This window comes from Mixia osmundae, assembly GCF_000708205.1.
Source record: "Mixia osmundae IAM 14324 unplaced genomic scaffold scaffold_2, whole genome shotgun sequence".
Classification (NCBI taxonomy): Eukaryota; Fungi; Basidiomycota; class Mixiomycetes; order Mixiales; family Mixiaceae; genus Mixia; species Mixia osmundae.
The window spans coordinates 1,155,724-1,171,127 of NW_014575562.1; the positions used below are offsets into that span (position 1 = coordinate 1,155,724).

The 15,404-nt window shown below is 56.3% G+C and overlaps 11 protein-coding genes across 11 annotated transcripts; 6 read left to right on the top strand and 5 right to left on the bottom strand.

Annotated features, from left to right (window-relative positions):
• Positions 1 to 107: 107 nt before the first annotated feature.
• Positions 108 to 1,232, bottom strand: L969DRAFT_98310 (uncharacterized protein; the record flags this gene model as incomplete). The annotated part of the gene is made up of 3 exons (XM_014714756.1): positions 1,181 to 1,232; positions 737 to 1,132; positions 108 to 703 (listed from the first exon to the last, which is right to left on the bottom strand). The coding sequence occupies exons 2-3, from the start codon at positions 972 to 974 to the stop codon at positions 108 to 110; spliced, it is 834 nt and encodes a 277-aa protein (XP_014570242.1). The 5' UTR covers positions 975 to 1,132; positions 1,181 to 1,232.
• Positions 1,233 to 1,428: 196 nt separating this feature from the next.
• On the top strand, positions 1,429 to 3,337 carry L969DRAFT_71412 (uncharacterized protein). Its single transcript, XM_014714757.1, has 4 exons — positions 1,429 to 1,871; positions 1,919 to 2,688; positions 2,739 to 3,093; positions 3,146 to 3,337. The coding sequence occupies exons 1-4, from the start codon at positions 1,589 to 1,591 to the stop codon at positions 3,235 to 3,237; spliced, it is 1,500 nt and encodes a 499-aa protein (XP_014570243.1). The 5' UTR covers positions 1,429 to 1,588; the 3' UTR covers positions 3,238 to 3,337.
• On the bottom strand, positions 3,277 to 3,770 carry L969DRAFT_322232 (uncharacterized protein). The gene has a single exon (XM_014714758.1). The coding sequence runs from the start codon at positions 3,585 to 3,587 to the stop codon at positions 3,315 to 3,317; it is 273 nt and encodes a 90-aa protein (XP_014570244.1). The 5' UTR covers positions 3,588 to 3,770; the 3' UTR covers positions 3,277 to 3,314.
• Positions 3,702 to 4,701, top strand: L969DRAFT_15696 (uncharacterized protein; the record flags this gene model as incomplete). Its single annotated transcript, XM_014714242.1, has 2 exons — positions 3,702 to 4,434; positions 4,487 to 4,701. The coding sequence occupies 2 exons, from the start codon at positions 3,702 to 3,704 to the stop codon at positions 4,699 to 4,701; spliced, it is 948 nt and encodes a 315-aa protein (XP_014569728.1).
• Positions 4,702 to 4,853: 152 nt separating this feature from the next.
• Positions 4,854 to 6,858, bottom strand: L969DRAFT_45645 (uncharacterized protein; the record flags this gene model as incomplete). The annotated part of the gene is made up of 2 exons (XM_014714759.1): positions 4,854 to 5,779; positions 5,829 to 6,858. 2 exons carry the CDS (start codon positions 6,856 to 6,858, stop codon positions 4,854 to 4,856), a joined length of 1,956 nt encoding a protein of 651 aa, XP_014570245.1.
• A 202-nt stretch (positions 6,859 to 7,060) lies between these two features.
• On the top strand, positions 7,061 to 7,523 carry L969DRAFT_92902 (uncharacterized protein; the record flags this gene model as incomplete). Its single annotated transcript, XM_014714760.1, has 2 exons — positions 7,061 to 7,074; positions 7,124 to 7,523. The coding sequence occupies 2 exons, from the start codon at positions 7,061 to 7,063 to the stop codon at positions 7,521 to 7,523; spliced, it is 414 nt and encodes a 137-aa protein (XP_014570246.1).
• Positions 7,524 to 7,558: 35 nt separating this feature from the next.
• L969DRAFT_92903 (uncharacterized protein) lies at positions 7,559 to 9,373 on the bottom strand (the record flags this gene model as incomplete). Its single annotated transcript, XM_014714761.1, has 5 exons — positions 7,559 to 7,624; positions 7,671 to 7,851; positions 7,900 to 8,034; positions 8,084 to 9,118; positions 9,174 to 9,373. 5 exons carry the CDS (start codon positions 9,371 to 9,373, stop codon positions 7,559 to 7,561), a joined length of 1,617 nt encoding a protein of 538 aa, XP_014570247.1.
• A 99-nt stretch (positions 9,374 to 9,472) lies between these two features.
• Positions 9,473 to 11,832, top strand: L969DRAFT_92904 (uncharacterized protein; the record flags this gene model as incomplete). Its single annotated transcript, XM_014714762.1, has 4 exons — positions 9,473 to 10,609; positions 10,659 to 11,299; positions 11,438 to 11,583; positions 11,627 to 11,832. 4 exons carry the CDS (start codon positions 9,473 to 9,475, stop codon positions 11,830 to 11,832), a joined length of 2,130 nt encoding a protein of 709 aa, XP_014570248.1.
• Positions 11,833 to 11,908: 76 nt separating this feature from the next.
• On the top strand, positions 11,909 to 13,557 carry L969DRAFT_45708 (uncharacterized protein; the record flags this gene model as incomplete). Its single annotated transcript, XM_014714763.1, has 4 exons — positions 11,909 to 12,042; positions 12,100 to 12,334; positions 12,382 to 13,289; positions 13,341 to 13,557. The coding sequence occupies 4 exons, from the start codon at positions 11,909 to 11,911 to the stop codon at positions 13,555 to 13,557; spliced, it is 1,494 nt and encodes a 497-aa protein (XP_014570249.1).
• A 34-nt stretch (positions 13,558 to 13,591) lies between these two features.
• L969DRAFT_92906 (uncharacterized protein) lies at positions 13,592 to 13,984 on the top strand (the record flags this gene model as incomplete). The annotated part of the gene is made up of 1 exon (XM_014714764.1): positions 13,592 to 13,984. One exon carries the CDS (start codon positions 13,592 to 13,594, stop codon positions 13,982 to 13,984), a length of 393 nt encoding a protein of 130 aa, XP_014570250.1.
• A 46-nt stretch (positions 13,985 to 14,030) lies between these two features.
• L969DRAFT_44651 (uncharacterized protein) lies at positions 14,031 to 15,396 on the bottom strand (the record flags this gene model as incomplete). The annotated part of the gene is made up of 5 exons (XM_014714765.1): positions 14,031 to 14,168; positions 14,216 to 14,457; positions 14,506 to 14,684; positions 14,741 to 15,302; positions 15,360 to 15,396. 5 exons carry the CDS (start codon positions 15,394 to 15,396, stop codon positions 14,031 to 14,033), a joined length of 1,158 nt encoding a protein of 385 aa, XP_014570251.1.
• Positions 15,397 to 15,404: the final 8 nt, after the last annotated feature.

Sequence of the window (15,404 nt, forward strand, 5' to 3'; positions counted from 1 at the left end):
ATCGTTGGCGCTCGCGTTTGCAGGTCATTCTGTGCATAATGTCATAACAACAAGTCCTCCTGTGACTCTTTCATTGCGATCCCCACTTGATCATATGCAGCGCCTCTTCATTTGTGATGCTCCTCAAGATCTGGTGTCCACGAGGTGCCGCCGCAGCCAGCCAAATATGCGAGCTCGTTTCCTTCGACGCCTGTATGACCCTCGACCCATGCAGCGTCAACAACAAGCTTGCAGAGATCGGGGTCGACCTCCAAATAGGGTGAGTTGACAGCTTGGGCAAGGACAAAAATTGAGTCGGTGAACAGCGTAAAGCGCCGAGTTGCCTGACCAAGCGCGCCTCGGTGTAACAGATTGAAGCCGTACAGGACTGCTTCGGTCTCTGCTATATTTGCGTCTGTGCCGAAAGGCAGGTGGATATTGTATACGAACCAAGTGATAATGCCTAATTCGTCCACGAGTCTGAAGGCACCACCAGCGCCTGAAGCGTCGCATGCGCAACTGTCATCTGTATAGAGCATGAGGTCTGCCACCGTCTGTGACCGACAGGGTTCAACGTGACTTGATCCTGCTTTGTCGAGCTGGCACAGCCCGGCGGATTCGATGGGCACCAGTACCTTTTCCAGCGTCGGCATGTAGCTGTGGCTGGCTCTGCGACCTGCCTGCCCTACTTTGCGGTCACGACACGGATCGTAACGATGATAGCCTGCAAAGCATCAGTTAGTGAACTCCATCTTACCTTTCGCTTCGCGGCTTCGCTTGACTTCAGCTTTTGGGCTTTGACCTGGGCCAAGTGAGCTGCAGACTTTGCCTTGTGATGTGCTTTGTGAGCCAACATCTGTGCCGCCTGTGCAAGCGTTGCCTTCTCGAGAACGCTCTTCCGGCGCTTGCTTGCTTCCTGCTCTGGCTTTGACGCTCATAAGTCTTGAGCGCCAAGAGACTCCCTCCAATGTCGGCAAAATGCGATCTTGGTTCATCTTCGTACCGGTGAGCTCTCATTTTGAAGAGCGCTTGCAGAAAGGAGGATAACATCGAATCAGGTCCAAAAGGTAAAGGGAGAGCCTCTAAAGATCACCGGCAGCTTTCAGGATGCCGCCGCAAAAAGATGGCCCGATACGCGGATTGAACACGTGACCTGAATCCTTGTAAGCTAGGCTCGACGAGCTGGAAACGATTGACTGACCTCCTACAAATTATTGGTTGACCCAAAGCAGGCGCTCTACCACTGAACCAATCGGGCAAGAGTTCCACGTCAAGGAGACAATGACATATATATATACACTCTGGCGCCAGGCAAGCAAATATTCGAAACTTTCGGGTTCAAAGGTTCTGCGATCTGCATGGCCGACTTTTTACGTTCAGGGTCCCGCGCGGTGGTGCACTAGCCGGTCTTCAGGCCGTCGATCAGCACTCTGAATTTGCGGTCTATGCGCCTATAGCCTTTGCGGAAGAACTGTATGTTCTGCCCGGCGGCCTAGATCATTTGCTCGTGTGAGCGAGCACGACATCTGCATTCCATATTCACGATCACATATATGAGGAGACGCTCCTCATCGACGCTGCCATCGCCCCTGCAGCCTCCGTAGCGACGATGAGTGATACCAAGGTGCTTCCTCAGCATGATCTGCCAGCAGGTGGCTTCGAGCATCCTCCTGCTGCGACCGCACTCTCGTCTAACGAAAAGATCGACGCTTTTGGCGACAATGGCAGCGACAGCGAAAAAGGCGGCGCGGTTGCCGTTCTGACTGCCGATGGCGCAGTCTTTGAAGAGCTTGCTTCAGCAGAGAGCGGGCATGACATCAAGTTTCGCACGCTTTCGTGGAAGCGGGCAGGCATCCTGCTTGCGACCGAATACGTCTGCCTGGCCATCTCCAGTAAGCAGGCAATCGTTTCCTACCCCTTTTGCTGAATGGATCTTCAGGCTTCGCATGGTCATTCTCGGTCATGGGCTTTGCAGGTGGTGTCATCTTCAGTATCGGTTATGGTCTTGTGACATGGTATACCTCTTACGTCCTCTGGCAATACTGCCTTCTACACCCAGAAGCGCGTGACCTTGTCGACATTGGCTATCTCCTCTTCGGCAAGAGCTCGATTGCCATGCAGCTCACACTCCTCGGCCTTGTTCTCAACAATCTCTTCATCGTCGGTCTGCACACTCTGACAGGCAGCAAGATCCTGAACACGCTCAGCGACCATGCAACATGCTCGGTCGTCTTCTCTGTCGTCACCATGGTCGTCGGCATCGTGCTCACCCTGCCACGAACACTGCGAGGCTTGACGACGATGGGCATTGCATCTGCAATTTGCATGTTCATCGGTCTTCTGCTCTGCATCATCTTTGCTGGCACCGAAAGCAACCCAGCGTACGGCTATGGCGGTCTGTACCCGAAGCTCGGTGCATCTGTCGTCGTCGAAGCTGCTGCACCTGCAGGCTCGACCTGGATCGCCGTCATGAATGCCATCTTGAACATCACCTACACTTACGTCGGCCAGGCGCTTCTACCGTCCTTCATCGCCGAGATGGAACGCCCTCAAGACTTCCCGAAAGCACTCACGCTGAGCATGCTCCTTGAGATCGTTCTCTTTACCGGCTTTGGTATCTTCGGCTACGCCTTCACTGGCCAGTACGCAACTGCGCCTCTATTCGGCTCGCTGCAGAACCCAGGCAAGAAGATCTCTTTCGGCTTCGTCGTACGTCATGGCATTTTTGTAGCAACATCAAGAGCTTACGAGTTTTGCAGATTGTGCCGACGTTGATCATCGGCGTCATCTACGCCAGCACGATCGCCAAGGTCTTCTACCTCCGAATTCTTGGCAATTCCGATGCACGCCATTCGCACTCCGCCAAGGGCTGGTCGGTCTGGATTGGCTGTGTCATCGTCACCTGGGTGCTCGGGTGGATCGTCGGGGAGTGTATCCCCTTCTTTGGCGACCTGCTCTCCATCATGTCATCTCTGTTCGACAGCTTCTTCGGCATGATGTTCTGGTCGATCGCCTATTTCCGTATCAACAGAGGGCGTGCATTCTCAAGTATCAAGTACATTGTGCTATCTGTCATCAATGTCCTGATCTTTATCGGCGGCCTCGTCATGCTCGGTATGCTCACTTTTGCCTACCGTAGGCAGATGCTTACCGTCTCATTGTGCAGGGCCGGGCACATACACGAGTGTCATTGCCATCATCGCAGACTTTGCTGGTCCAACCAAGCATCCGTTCAGCTGCGCGGACAACTCGCTTTAAGCCGCATGAGTCGCTATCAGTCGCAATAGTCAAACAGGGAACAGGGGCTACGGTAATAAATGCAATAGCAGGTCTTGTCAGCACATGCCGGACCGAATGTTCTGAGAATAGTGAGGCTGCGATTGAACATTGAGAGCGACTTTGCTTCTGGCAGCCTGCACGCAGCTGGCCGTGCCCTTCGGACATCGGCAGTAAGTGTCAGAACAATCGGAGGGACTACCGAGGCCCGAGGCTACGAACGAAGTAGCCTTGTAAGGTCCTTCGTACCCGTTGAAGTCGATCTGCCAACAAGTAGGCACTGCCGAGTAGCAGCAGTCCCAGCTTCTGTACCATCGATCGACTCGGTTCATCGCCTACCCAGGACTCGACAACGTGACACGCTGTGCGGCAAGACTACACAAAGCTGCGTCCTGTTGCCACAATTGTACGAGGTAGCCTAGATCAGCTCGCCGACTTGGCCCAGCATGAGAGATTTTTCACGGTCGCCAGACCTGGCAAAGTCTCTCAATCTCTGGTCTACAACGATATTCGCACACACGAACTCGCCGGATGATGGTTACAACACCTCCACAGAGTCTCGCCAGAATGGTACTGACAGCTCGATGCGGCGAGAGTCATCGGCGGCTGCGGCTGCTGCCGGCCGACGCCATGAGTCGCCCGCCTCGACTGGATTTGAGCAATGGGTCAACATCGAAGCGCTCGCGCCGCCTGAGTCCGGCACAGATTCGCTTGCTCTTGACAACTTGCAATGGCAGATGCCTTCGTTCATGCACGAAGACTCGCCCTCATTGACAAACATGACGGGTGCAAGCAGCACGATGCAGCGCGTTCCGACGACACAAAAGGCGATGCGCAGCATGACTGTCCAGGATGTCACAGATGAGGCATCGCTCCAACGGCTCTTGGATGGCTTGAAAGCGGGGAAAGCCCCAGAGATAGAGATTGACACGCCCCACGCTGGGCCTCTTCAGAATGGGCCATCGTCAGCCTCGGCCTCGCTCAAACGAAGATTGCCGCTCGATGCGCCGCCACACACCTTGCCAGATTCGTCACGAGGTGTGCGCAGTCGTCGCGACAGCGTCAGTACAATAGGCGATGATCAGTCAAGTGTAGCGACGCCCGCTGAGCTCTCGATCGAAGAGGCCAATCGTCGTGCTTGCGAGGAAGATAGGCGAAGGCGCAATACCGCTGCATCTGGTCAGTTAATGTTGTGATCCAGGCGAGCGAACGTGCTTACTTCGCCGCGCAGCTCGATTCCGGGCAAAGAAGAAACAACGAGAGGCCGAGCGAGAGCGTACGGCGAAAGACATGCGACAACAGATTGCCGAGCTGGAGACCGAGCTCGTCAGGATCAAAGGAGAGAACGAAGTCCTGCGGCAGCTCGTCGTCAGCAAGGGGATAGCCACTCCGGCTATCGCCACTGCAGACCTACCTAACGTACCTGGCAGCAATACCGGGCCATGAGTGGCTCGATTGAACAAGTTCAGATGGTCAACTGCAAAGGATAGAACGACGTCCCCCAGCGATGCTGTATGAGGTTATAGTTGCAACAGTACATTCTATAAGATATCAATGTGCTTTCGAAATTATGTGTAAGAGTGTCATGTGTGTGCGTGCTAGTAGGCATGTGAAGCGCCGTCGTCGTCATCGTAGCCGCCATATGAGACTGACTGGTCTAGAGCGTATGTACGTTCGTTCGGCTCCTGGGGGCGCTGGGGAAGACTACGCTCGTGTGAGATGCGAGGATTGGCGTAATCTCCCGATCGTCGAGAATAGTCGCGGTCTTGCTCTCGCTGACGCAGACTTCGATTCGAAGCTGGTCGACGCATCTTTCGAGCAGGTACATCGGTGTAGTTGCCCGATTGAGGCTGGTCATCCTGTGAATACACGAGATTGGCAATGCCAGACAAAGAGTAGGCTGATGGCAAGGGGTTGTACTGCGGCATGGGAACGCCCGGTGCACGCGCCGGTGTCGGTGGTCCGGAGTAAAAGAGCGAAGGCGCGGTGCTGGGACTGACAGGCATCATGCTAGCGTCTGCGCGATGAGGCAGCAAAGAGGGCGGTAGCCTCTTCTGAGGCGTCGCATTGAGTGCTGCAGACGGAGGCTGAGGCAAAGGCCCGTGAGACCGCTGGAGATCTTGATGAGCGCCAAATTGCGGCGCGGGTATCGTAGCCTCTGGATATCGAGGTGCATCGTGTGAGCGTCTCGGCGTCTCATGAGACCGCCTTGGCGTGCCATCTGGCGTGTCGTGGCCAAGCAGAGCCTGACCGCTTTCTTGCCGAGACCGGGAGCCGTAGACTGGGCCTGGTGAGCTTTCGAGGTAAGATGGCCTGATGTCGTGCAGTCTGCTGCGCGGAGTGGCATTGGGTTGCCGCGAGCTCTGGCTTCGTGTGCGGACAGTCGATAAGAGCGCTTGGCTTGCGCTACGGAAGACTCCACGTTCTTGCTCGAGAGGTGGCCCTTCATACTGCGGATCGTAGGGATGATGCGCCGTGCGAGCATCGGCCATCATCTCGTCCAGACTCTGATCGTGGTACGGGTCTATGGAAACAGTCAGCCCGTGTGTGCACTACACAGCAGGCAGACATACTATCATCAGAGGTGCTAGCGTTCTGTGCAAGCTGACGAGCCAGACGCGAGTCTGGAGGCACATCGAAGCGCTTGCCGCCAGCGACATAGCTTTGAGGCTGTGTATAGCCAGGACCGGCACCCCAGGCCCAGCCGCGCTCGTTATCCGTCTCTTCTGTAGCGTATCGATCTCGGGCTTCGAGCGAGGGTCCCGAAGCGCCCATGCCTGCGTTATTGATCTCTTCCATCTCATCCTGATTGCCGGCGTGCGCAGCAGGCCCGCGACCGAAAGCAGCTCCTGCTGCTAATTCTTCGCCGTTCCAAGCCATCCGGGAGTCCGCTCGCCATGACAGAGCCGACGCAGCACGGATCGAAGCTGCATCTCGCTCGCTTGGTGCAATCCATGAGCCAGGTCGCAAAACGGACTTCTTCCTGGCAGGTAAGCCGATGATCGCCCGCTGCAATTCTTCCTCTGCCCAGCGCCTGCGAGATCGATAGAACAAGAAGCCCATGGCTATCAGGATGAGGACAGCAACGGCGATGACGATGACAGGTAAGCCGATCCTCTTGAAGTTGTCCGACGTCGTTGACGTGTTGTCGGATGCGCTTTGCGCTGAAGCCGTGGGCGTGAAGAGTGCAGAGACAGAGACGGTCGATGGATTACTGGTGCCTCGTGTAGTACTACTGGAGTAGGACTGCGCATACTGCTGGTAAGATGTCGTCGTCGTTACTTGTGAAGCAGCGCTAGAAATAGCGGTGCTTGTCGAGGAAGTCGATGCCTGCCAAGGCGTGTAGCTGCCGTCATTATAGGTCTCCGTCGTCGTCGTCACCTCTGCCATGCTGCTAGAGCTCTTCGTGTGTCGTCGTGAGGTGCTCGTAGACGGCTCGACAGTCACAGCTTGATTGGAAGCTGGATCAATCGTGCCGAGCGCTGCTGCCGAACTGATCGACGCAAGCAGGGAAGACACTGCCGCCGTGGGCTCGCCTTCTTGTGCCTCTGCCCTTGCTATCCTTGTGGCCAGGACCAAGAGGCCAAGGCCAGCTGTTCGCATGGCCCGTGTGTCTCGCAGGACTTTTCCGTCGTCGATATCGAGAGTTGATTGACTTTTCGACAGTTGACCTGCGCCACCTCTTGTCTTGGTTTCGCGCTCTCCTCGCGACCGCGCGCGCGCGCCCCCTGCACAGCCTGTCTGCTCTGCCTCGACATATTCTGAGCTCGTCGGGCGTTGCGACGCCGCCAAGACTGCTATCGAGATGAAGTATAGACTGTGAGTCGCGCTGTCTATCCGCAGGTGTATGCTCATGAGTCTGCAACAGGGTACACCTTGCCATCCTCGCGCTGGTCGCGTGCGTCTTGGCACAATCGCATCAGGGCGAACCAGCTTCCGCAGTCTCCAGGGCACTGTCGTCAGCCTCCGCAGCGCGTGCTGCATCTTCATCGCGATCGACTAGGATGACACGCAGCACGACGACGCGATCACGAGCTGCGAGCAGTACGACAGCGCGGAGCTCAAAGTCTACCGCCCCGTCATCAAGTGGTGCGTCTGCATCCACCACGAGCACAAGCTCGCCCTTACAGGCGCTATCGATCATCTCGAGCACTCCCTTGAGCACGGCCATACCAACGGCGAGTGCGACCGGTGCCAGCAATAGACATGACGCAAGTTTAGCAGGCATTGTACCTCTGGCAGGGATCGTCATAGCGCTGCTCTGGTAGCAGCATCCACTGTAACTTATTGCACGTCCCGAGCTTTACACTGCCCCGTCAGATGTAGACAGCCGAATGAGCAGCCTCTTGGTTGTATTGAGTATCGCGTCCTGTGTAATTGGTCAGCCAGATCGATGGCTAAGCTGTCTGACGCACCTCATCATCTGGATCGTTCGCTTTGACGATCGGAAATCGCTCAGAGGATGTGACGGCCGAGTAGAGCTCGTGCGCATGCCTGAGTACAGCTATGCGCTCACGCGACTGTTGCCAGGCGCGGTCGTCTGCATGGAGCTTGCTCCTGACTCTGTGTCGCTCCTTCTTGACCTTCATCACGTCACTGCGACAACATCAGCTTGCGATCTGAGAGCAGCAGACGGAGACAGACTTTGCAAGCTGTCGCAGATCACGCAAGTTGGCAGGACGTTCGTCTGCGCCGGCAAACATCTGGGCGGCAATCTCTGGCTCGAGACAATCGAGAAAATGGTCGAGATAGTCCTGCATCTCGATCGATTGTGACTGCCTGCGCGATGCTTGTCAGAACAAAGTAAAAGATCTGCAAGAAGACACACTTGGCATCTTGAACGACAGTCTGGATGATATCCATTGGATCGATCCGCCTTCGTTTGCCATGGATGACTGTTCGCTCAGCATCGTCATCAGAGGGCAACGTCGCAAGCAGTTCGATTTCGCGCTTCTTGGCCTGCTTCGGCTTGTCTCTTTTCCTGCCATTCTCCCGCAAGCTCTTCTTGACTTTCCTCGCAATTGTCAAGGTCTTCATCGTGTCATCGCGTAGAGGCACGGGCGAAGAAGGCGGAGAAGGACTGAAGCGAGGCGCGGCGATGCGTGGTAGGCTTGGTCTTCTATCCTTGTCCAGACTTCTTCGGCCAGCATTGCCGTTGCTCGACCAGAAGCTCGTGCGCTGCGAATCGTTTCCCCCCTGGCCATACTCATTGTCGTCTATTGCATATTCGTCCACAAACGGCCGACCGGCACGACTGTCGTCGGGCGCCATGATTGTGCTTGCAGGAGAGGCTTGTGAGGCGATAGGACTAAAGCGCGGGCTTGCTAGCTCGGTCGAAGGTCCAGCGCGCGGGCGCACTTGTGAGAGGAACAAGCTGTCGGAGGGACCAGGCTGAGTTGCCTTTCTCGAAAGTGCAGATCTCAAAGGCTCGCTGGGGGATCGGACGAGCGATCTCGAGCCTGCTTGTGAAGATGCAAGACCGTCACTCGCAGGCGCTGCAAGTGCTGAGCGGTCATAGTCGAAAGAAACAGAGACTCTCGGGCTGAACGAGACGCGCCTTGCCCTGACTTCATCCTGCTCTGTGCGGTTGTCTCTTTTCTGTGCTGATGCCGCACCGAAGGACTCTCTCGCAAAGCTCAGAAGTGACCTGCCGGGAGTACTCACGAAGGAATAGTCGGCCATGGCGCGAGCAAGACGTGATGGTACGCCAGAGAGGCGCTTTGCGGTTGATGGTATATCTCCATCGGTCTCTAGCTGTGTCAGTGGTGTCTTAACGGGGGCAGACTGTGCGCTGTCGACACGCTTTGGTGTCTTGTTGGGGTTGAATCCTGCCGGTAAAGACGCAGGGAGGACAAATGCAGAGCTGATGCACGGTCTAAGCCTTGTGCAATCATTGGCATGCAAGTGAGGCCACTCACGCAGGTAGTTCAGAGTCATTTCGACCATGCTGCTTGCGATGCCGTCGTCGTTCAGACTTTGTGAGCGCGCGTCCGGGCGTTGGCTCTTTGCTGCGTGCCAGTGCCGCTCTGCGAGCAATGGCACCGGGCGTCGGGATTATCAATGGCTCCGGACTGCCGAAATCGCTTGCCAGTGAGCTGCGCGGGCTGCCTTGAGCCATAAGGCGCGGTACGCTGGATGGCCAAATGACGAGGAGACGCGTTCGATCGAAGCAAATGGCCAACAACGCCGACGGGGCAGTCACTCGTCCTGCCATCGCATGACCCGCCAGAAGACCTTCAGTGCCAAGGAAAGGAAGCAGCACAGGCAAGAGAGCGAGCCAGTCGCCAGCACGGGCAAGATCGCTCGGAAAAGAGCCCCCCTCTCGAGCGCATCTCAGCAGAGACCGGCTCGACATGATTACTCTGTCTCTAGATTTGAGGCGAAACGGGCGGAAGAGCGAAGACAGCAGTCACAGAGGCTACAGTCTCGCTTCATCAAGCTGCCCGATCATCTCAAGGAACGCGCAAAGACAAAATCGACAGATATCCTCAAAAGGCCAATACCGCCCTGTCACCTCACTGAAGCAGATGTACAGCTGCCGGATGAGACAGCGCCTACATGTCCTTACCGGCCAAAGTGGAGATACACGATGACAAAGCGTGAGGTCGAAGCGAATGAAGAGATGGCATTTGCCAATTGGCTCGCGACGACTGATGAACTTGTCAACCCTGCAGCGAAAGTCGAGGAGGATGAGCCTGTCGAAACGGAAGAGAGAGCACCGACCTATTTCGAGCGAAATCTCAACGTCTGGCGACAGCTCTGGCGCGTGACGGAAGTCTCTTCGATCCTGCTCGTCCTCTTGGACTGTCGCTGTCCTCTGCTCCACTTGCCGCCCTCCCTGCAGACTTATCTCATCAATCTGAAGCCGAAGAAGCAGATCATCTTGGTCCTGACCAAGACGGACTTGTCGAACGAAGCAGCGGATGCATGGACAACTTACTTACAAGAACGGTATCCTGATTATCGTGTCGTCGCAATAGAGAACTATCCAGATGCCACAAGCGCAAGCACGGGCAGGCAACGCATCGTAAAAGCCATACGAGCCTGCCATGAAGAGCTGTGTCAGCCTCCGGCAGCCATCACCGGTGACCCTGCCAAGGTCGCTCGTTGGAAGCCTCGAGTACTTACACCTATCTCGTGGCCAAGTCTGCTCCTCGGCGCTCAGGAAGCAGAATCGGACGACATCGTCATCGTGCCTGGGCAGAAAGCTAGACTGGACAGGGAGGCACGCAAAGCTCAGAGAAAGCTCAGAGAGACGCAGGCAAAGCAGCACACTGAAGACGTTCATCAAGACGACAACAGAGCACCCACGAAGCTGACCATCGGACTCATTGGACAGCCCAACGTAGGCAAGGTATGCTTGCTAAGAACGCAGTTGCCACCCCAAGCTTATACAGACATAGTCTTCCCTGATCAACTGCCTACTGGGACGCAAAGTCGTTCGCGCGTCTCGCACGGCAGGCAAGACAAAGCATTTACAGACGATGTTCTGGACGAAGCAGGTCCAGCTCGTCGATTGTCCCGGTCTCGTCTTCCCTACGCGAGGCAGACTAGGCATGGAGGCGCAAATCCTGAGCAGCATCGTGCCCATCCAAAATGTCGATTCAGTCCTGTTTTGGCTCGCTGAGCGCATGCCGCTCGAACGTCTCGTGAGGCTACAGAAAGACGACAGTCATGACGAGTGGACGACCGATCGGGTCCTGTCGAGTGCTGCTCTGGCGGCAGGCTTTGTCACCGCTAAGGCGGGTAGACCTGACACCAGTCGCTCGGCAGCTCAGATCCTGCGGAGCATTCATGCCGGCGCAATTGCTTGGTCGTTTCTCCCTCCAAGTAGAGCTCCGTCCAACGATCGAGAGGGTCTCTGGGAGGGCAGGGAAGCATCTGTGGAATGTGCAGAAGAGGCGCTCGAGGAGGAACATGAAGCCAGCGAGGCTGAGGAGACAGATGGAGAGCAATACTCCGAAGAATCCGAGTCGGAGGCTAGCTCGAGCAGGCCAGTGTCGAATCTACAGTCGACCGGCTTTAGCTTGCTTGAGCTGGATGCGTAATTTTGTTGCCGCGCCCAGCGATGATCCATCCCTCTTTCAGGAATTTCATAGTTCCAGCCAGAGTCACGATCACGGGAAGCCTGTTCCAGCGCGAGCGTCGTCGTTGCCGAGTGAATTGGCCAGTCGTCTGACAGTCTCACAGAGGCCACTGCTACACTCGGGCATCGCACGCCTGCAGTCATCGGCATCTGGCTCTACCATCCAGGCCAGAGCGACTCCAATCTCGTCCGACACAGAGGGGCGGGCCAAATCGGATCGAACGCCGCCAAAGAGCTCATTCGTCAGCCTTGACGCCCTATAACCGGCGCCAAAGTCAAGGCTAGGCGCTGCCGTCTCTACCGAATCTCACCGTCAGCCTTCACGGCTTGCCCACACGACGCCAGACGACGAGCTCAGACCTCCTGGCGACACAATCGCTGTGCTGACGCATCTCCAGCCAACCTCGTGCGGCTACGATCGTACAGCGACGACAATCACCCACAAGCTACGCAACCACTCTTGGCACTGTCCCGAGATAGACACGAGATAAGCCGGGCTCGCCAATTGGACGTTGACGACAGCGATAGGGGCCAATTTCGAGAGTGCATTTAGCTTGCTCATCAACCATGCCGGCCCCCGTCAATATTCACTCGTCAGGCTCTTCTGACGGTCAGAGCAGCACATCGGCTCAGACAGTCCACTCGAGGCCTTCATGGGGCTACCGAAATGGATCGATATCGGGCTCCTTTCGCAATCCAGAGTGAGTGGGCGGTGGCACCCGCGCATCGCCGCATGCTGACCACAGGCATACTCGCAGTGGAATGGCCTTTGAGGCAACGCCAACCTCTTTCTCGCATCTGATGCTATCCAATTCGTCCCAGATGCAGATCACCGGCATGTCACCTGGCTTTGGTCCGTTCTCCTATCGCGCGGGCGATCTCATTTCGACCTCGCTCGGCAAGACCCCGGGCTCGTTCGGAGCTGCGGGCGGTCAGCTCGAAGAACGCTTCTGCAGAGGCTACCGCTGTTGCGGCCTAAAGCTTGATGACCTGGTGCGTCCCACCTCTGCCCGAGCGAGGTCAGCTAACACCCGCTACAGCACGGACTGCTCGAGCATTTCGAGGAGCAGCATGTTCTGCCTTCGGCCAATTCGCCTTCTCTGACAGAATCGAATTCACCTTCGGACACTAACGACTCTCGGCCGGTCTCACCGGCACCCATCATGACAAGATCCCAGTCAGAAATACATACCAATAGCAAGCGACGCGCGTGGGAGGACTTGGCAAGCATGCAGTCCCATGGCGGCGCAGGCTTCGAGATGGATCTAGACCCTAGCATGGGCAATCTCGACGCCGAATCTGCGTTCGACGCCCAACGTACCGCAGGCGGTCCAGTCGTCGTCGATCTCACCAAGCCTTTCGGGCAACCCAAGACTGCTCTCAACTTTGAGGGTCTGCAGAACCTTGCTAGATCAATGTCAGCCAAGCGAGCGACACAGACGTCTGGCTTCAACCGCTCCGGCGCGTCATCCCCTACTTCGAGCGTTCCTGGCACGCCGGGCACAGACATGTCTGACGATTTCGAGATGTCAGTGCCGCCCTCACCACAAGCAGGCGTCCAGCCGAACATGCTCTTCCCGCAATCGCTCTCGCAATTTGGCGAGATCACACTCGATGATGACTCGCCAGCAGCGACCCTCAATCCTCTGCGGCTATCGCAGGGTCGGTCACAGCAGCCCATGAGCGGTCAAAACGCCGGAAATGATCGGATGTGGACTGCGCCGAGCAGCAAACCATTCAAGTGCCCTGTCGACGGATGTGACAAGGCATACAAGCAACAGAATGGCCTCAAGTACCACCGGCTGCATGGCCACTGTAATCAGAATAATCTCGGCAAACTACCCGAGAACAGAGACGGTGAACATGTCTCCGAATCAATGCTTTCCGAGATGGAGGAGAAGCCATTTGGCTGCTACATTGGAGTCAATTGCGGGAAGCGCTACAAAAAGTCAGTGTCTCCAAAGTCATGCAGAAGCAGGTGCTGACATACTCTGCGCAGCATGAACGGACTGCGTTACCACTATCAGCATTCGGGACCCCACGGACAGATCGGTCTGCAGATGCTATCCGAGGGCTCGCACCCTGCGCCGACCTATCCTGCTGGGCATCGCCGCGTGGCTAGTGTCACTTCCTCAAGGAATACATCTCGCGCGGCTAGCCCTTCACTAAGCAACGTGACTGCCTTCCCGACTCTACCGATCGCACTGGGCAACTAGCCGCTCACCTTTCGCGCTGTCAATGACTGGACGCATGGCCTGCGTCCCTACCACCTGGATCTGGTGCCCTCTCTGCATATACGACCATAGATCCTACTCGCCCTTGTCCGCTCGCGCCCACCCCTGTCCGACCATCCTGTTGCTTTGTACGACCGCCTGCATTTCAACACCAGCAAATACAAAACGCTGTCTGCGACCGAGTGTCCAGACTTTGACCTTGCGAGGCTCAGAAGTAGAGACGCGAGCTATCGTGGCTCTCTGCTGCCCTCTTTTTACCGTCCTATCCGAACGATCTTCCGGCCAAACTGACGACCCTCTGCCTCGCGGCTCGCTGCACCTCTGCCACAGCACCTTAGACGCATGTGTCTTTGTATGCTGTCAGCCTATAGACCGCTCGCAAGAGCGTGTACGACCAATCGAGTTGTAGCACCATGTCGCCTGTTATTGCACTTTGTTTCTGCGCTTCCTTGCGCTCAGGTAGTCATTTCCTCATCCTCTGCCTCTTCCTGATCCGGCTGCGGTAGACTAGCGAGCAGTTCGTCGATGTGAATCAACATTTCCTGATCCCCTTCGACCTCGGGATAACCTATTTCCTGCAGAGAGGCATGCAACTGCGGGACCTTTAGCTCTGCTGCATCACGTTGCGAAACCACCATACCTGTTTAGCAGCCTCGAGAGAGTGGTAAGCTTGCTCTTGCCAGTCCGCGCGAGTCTCAACGTCGGGAGCTTTGCTTGCGCACAGGGTGCTGACAAAGCCGATCAGGTAGAGAACCTCTGGATCTTCATCGTCTTCTTGCTCGAGAGAGGCGAGGATCTCGAGTGCATCATCGTAAAGCTCGGTCTCGACAAAGAGCCGCACGAGACCTAGCCGTGTCTTGTAGGAGGGCATCCGCTCATCGGCTAAGGCTCTGTCAGCGAATACACGGGGCGAATCAATCGCAGACTGACTGGGCTCGCAACCCTTCCAGAGCGCGTAGGACTTCCTGAGCGCTTCGACGGCTTCGATCGGCTTTTCTTGAGACAGCCTGACGGAGGCGAGGGTCTGGTATACTTCGGGATCGTTCGGGTCTATCTCGCTGGCCAATGCAAGGTGGGCTTGGCTGTTCGACTCCGCTCGTGGGTCAAAGCTGTCAGATTACGTCAATGCTCAGGGATTTGCGTTCCAGAGACAGGTCTGACTGACCACAAGTCGGTGAGATAGAGCTCCGTCATTGAGACGAGTGCACGACTGGCCCGTCTGCGCACTTCCGCTTCTGCATCTGAGCGCGTCGGCAGTTTGGCCAAGGTGATCAGGCAAGACTGCAAGAGCGAGACGGCGGAAGTGAGATGGTTGAGCGCCTCGAGAGGAGTGTCTGCCATTTGCGCGAGATAGAGGTGACAGCTCGCTTGCGTGTTCTCCTTTTGCCACGGTTGTTCCTCTTGCCATTGATGCGCTGCCTGGTCTTGTAGGACATGAGAAGGAGCGGCAAGTGCCTGCATAAAGTGTTGCTGAGCTTGCGCATCATCTCCCTGCTCTAGTGCGACCAGGCCAGCTCGTTCGTGTACAAGTAAAATTTGCAGTCCGTCGTTGCTGGAGGAAGTCAAGGCGAGGGCACGATCGACGAATTGTCGGGCAAGATCAAAAGAACAAGCGTCGATGAGGCCATCGATCTTTGGTAGGAGATCCCAGACTGTATACTGGACGACTGACGGCGTCGCAGGAGCGTTCGCTGTCGACTTTGCAGTGGCTGCTGCTATTGGCGGTGCTGCATGCCGCTCGTGATGATCAGATGTGATGTGTGTGGAGCGCGATGTCAGCCCACCTGCATTCGCCTGCTTCTTGACCTTCTTGCGGCCCATCTCAGTCT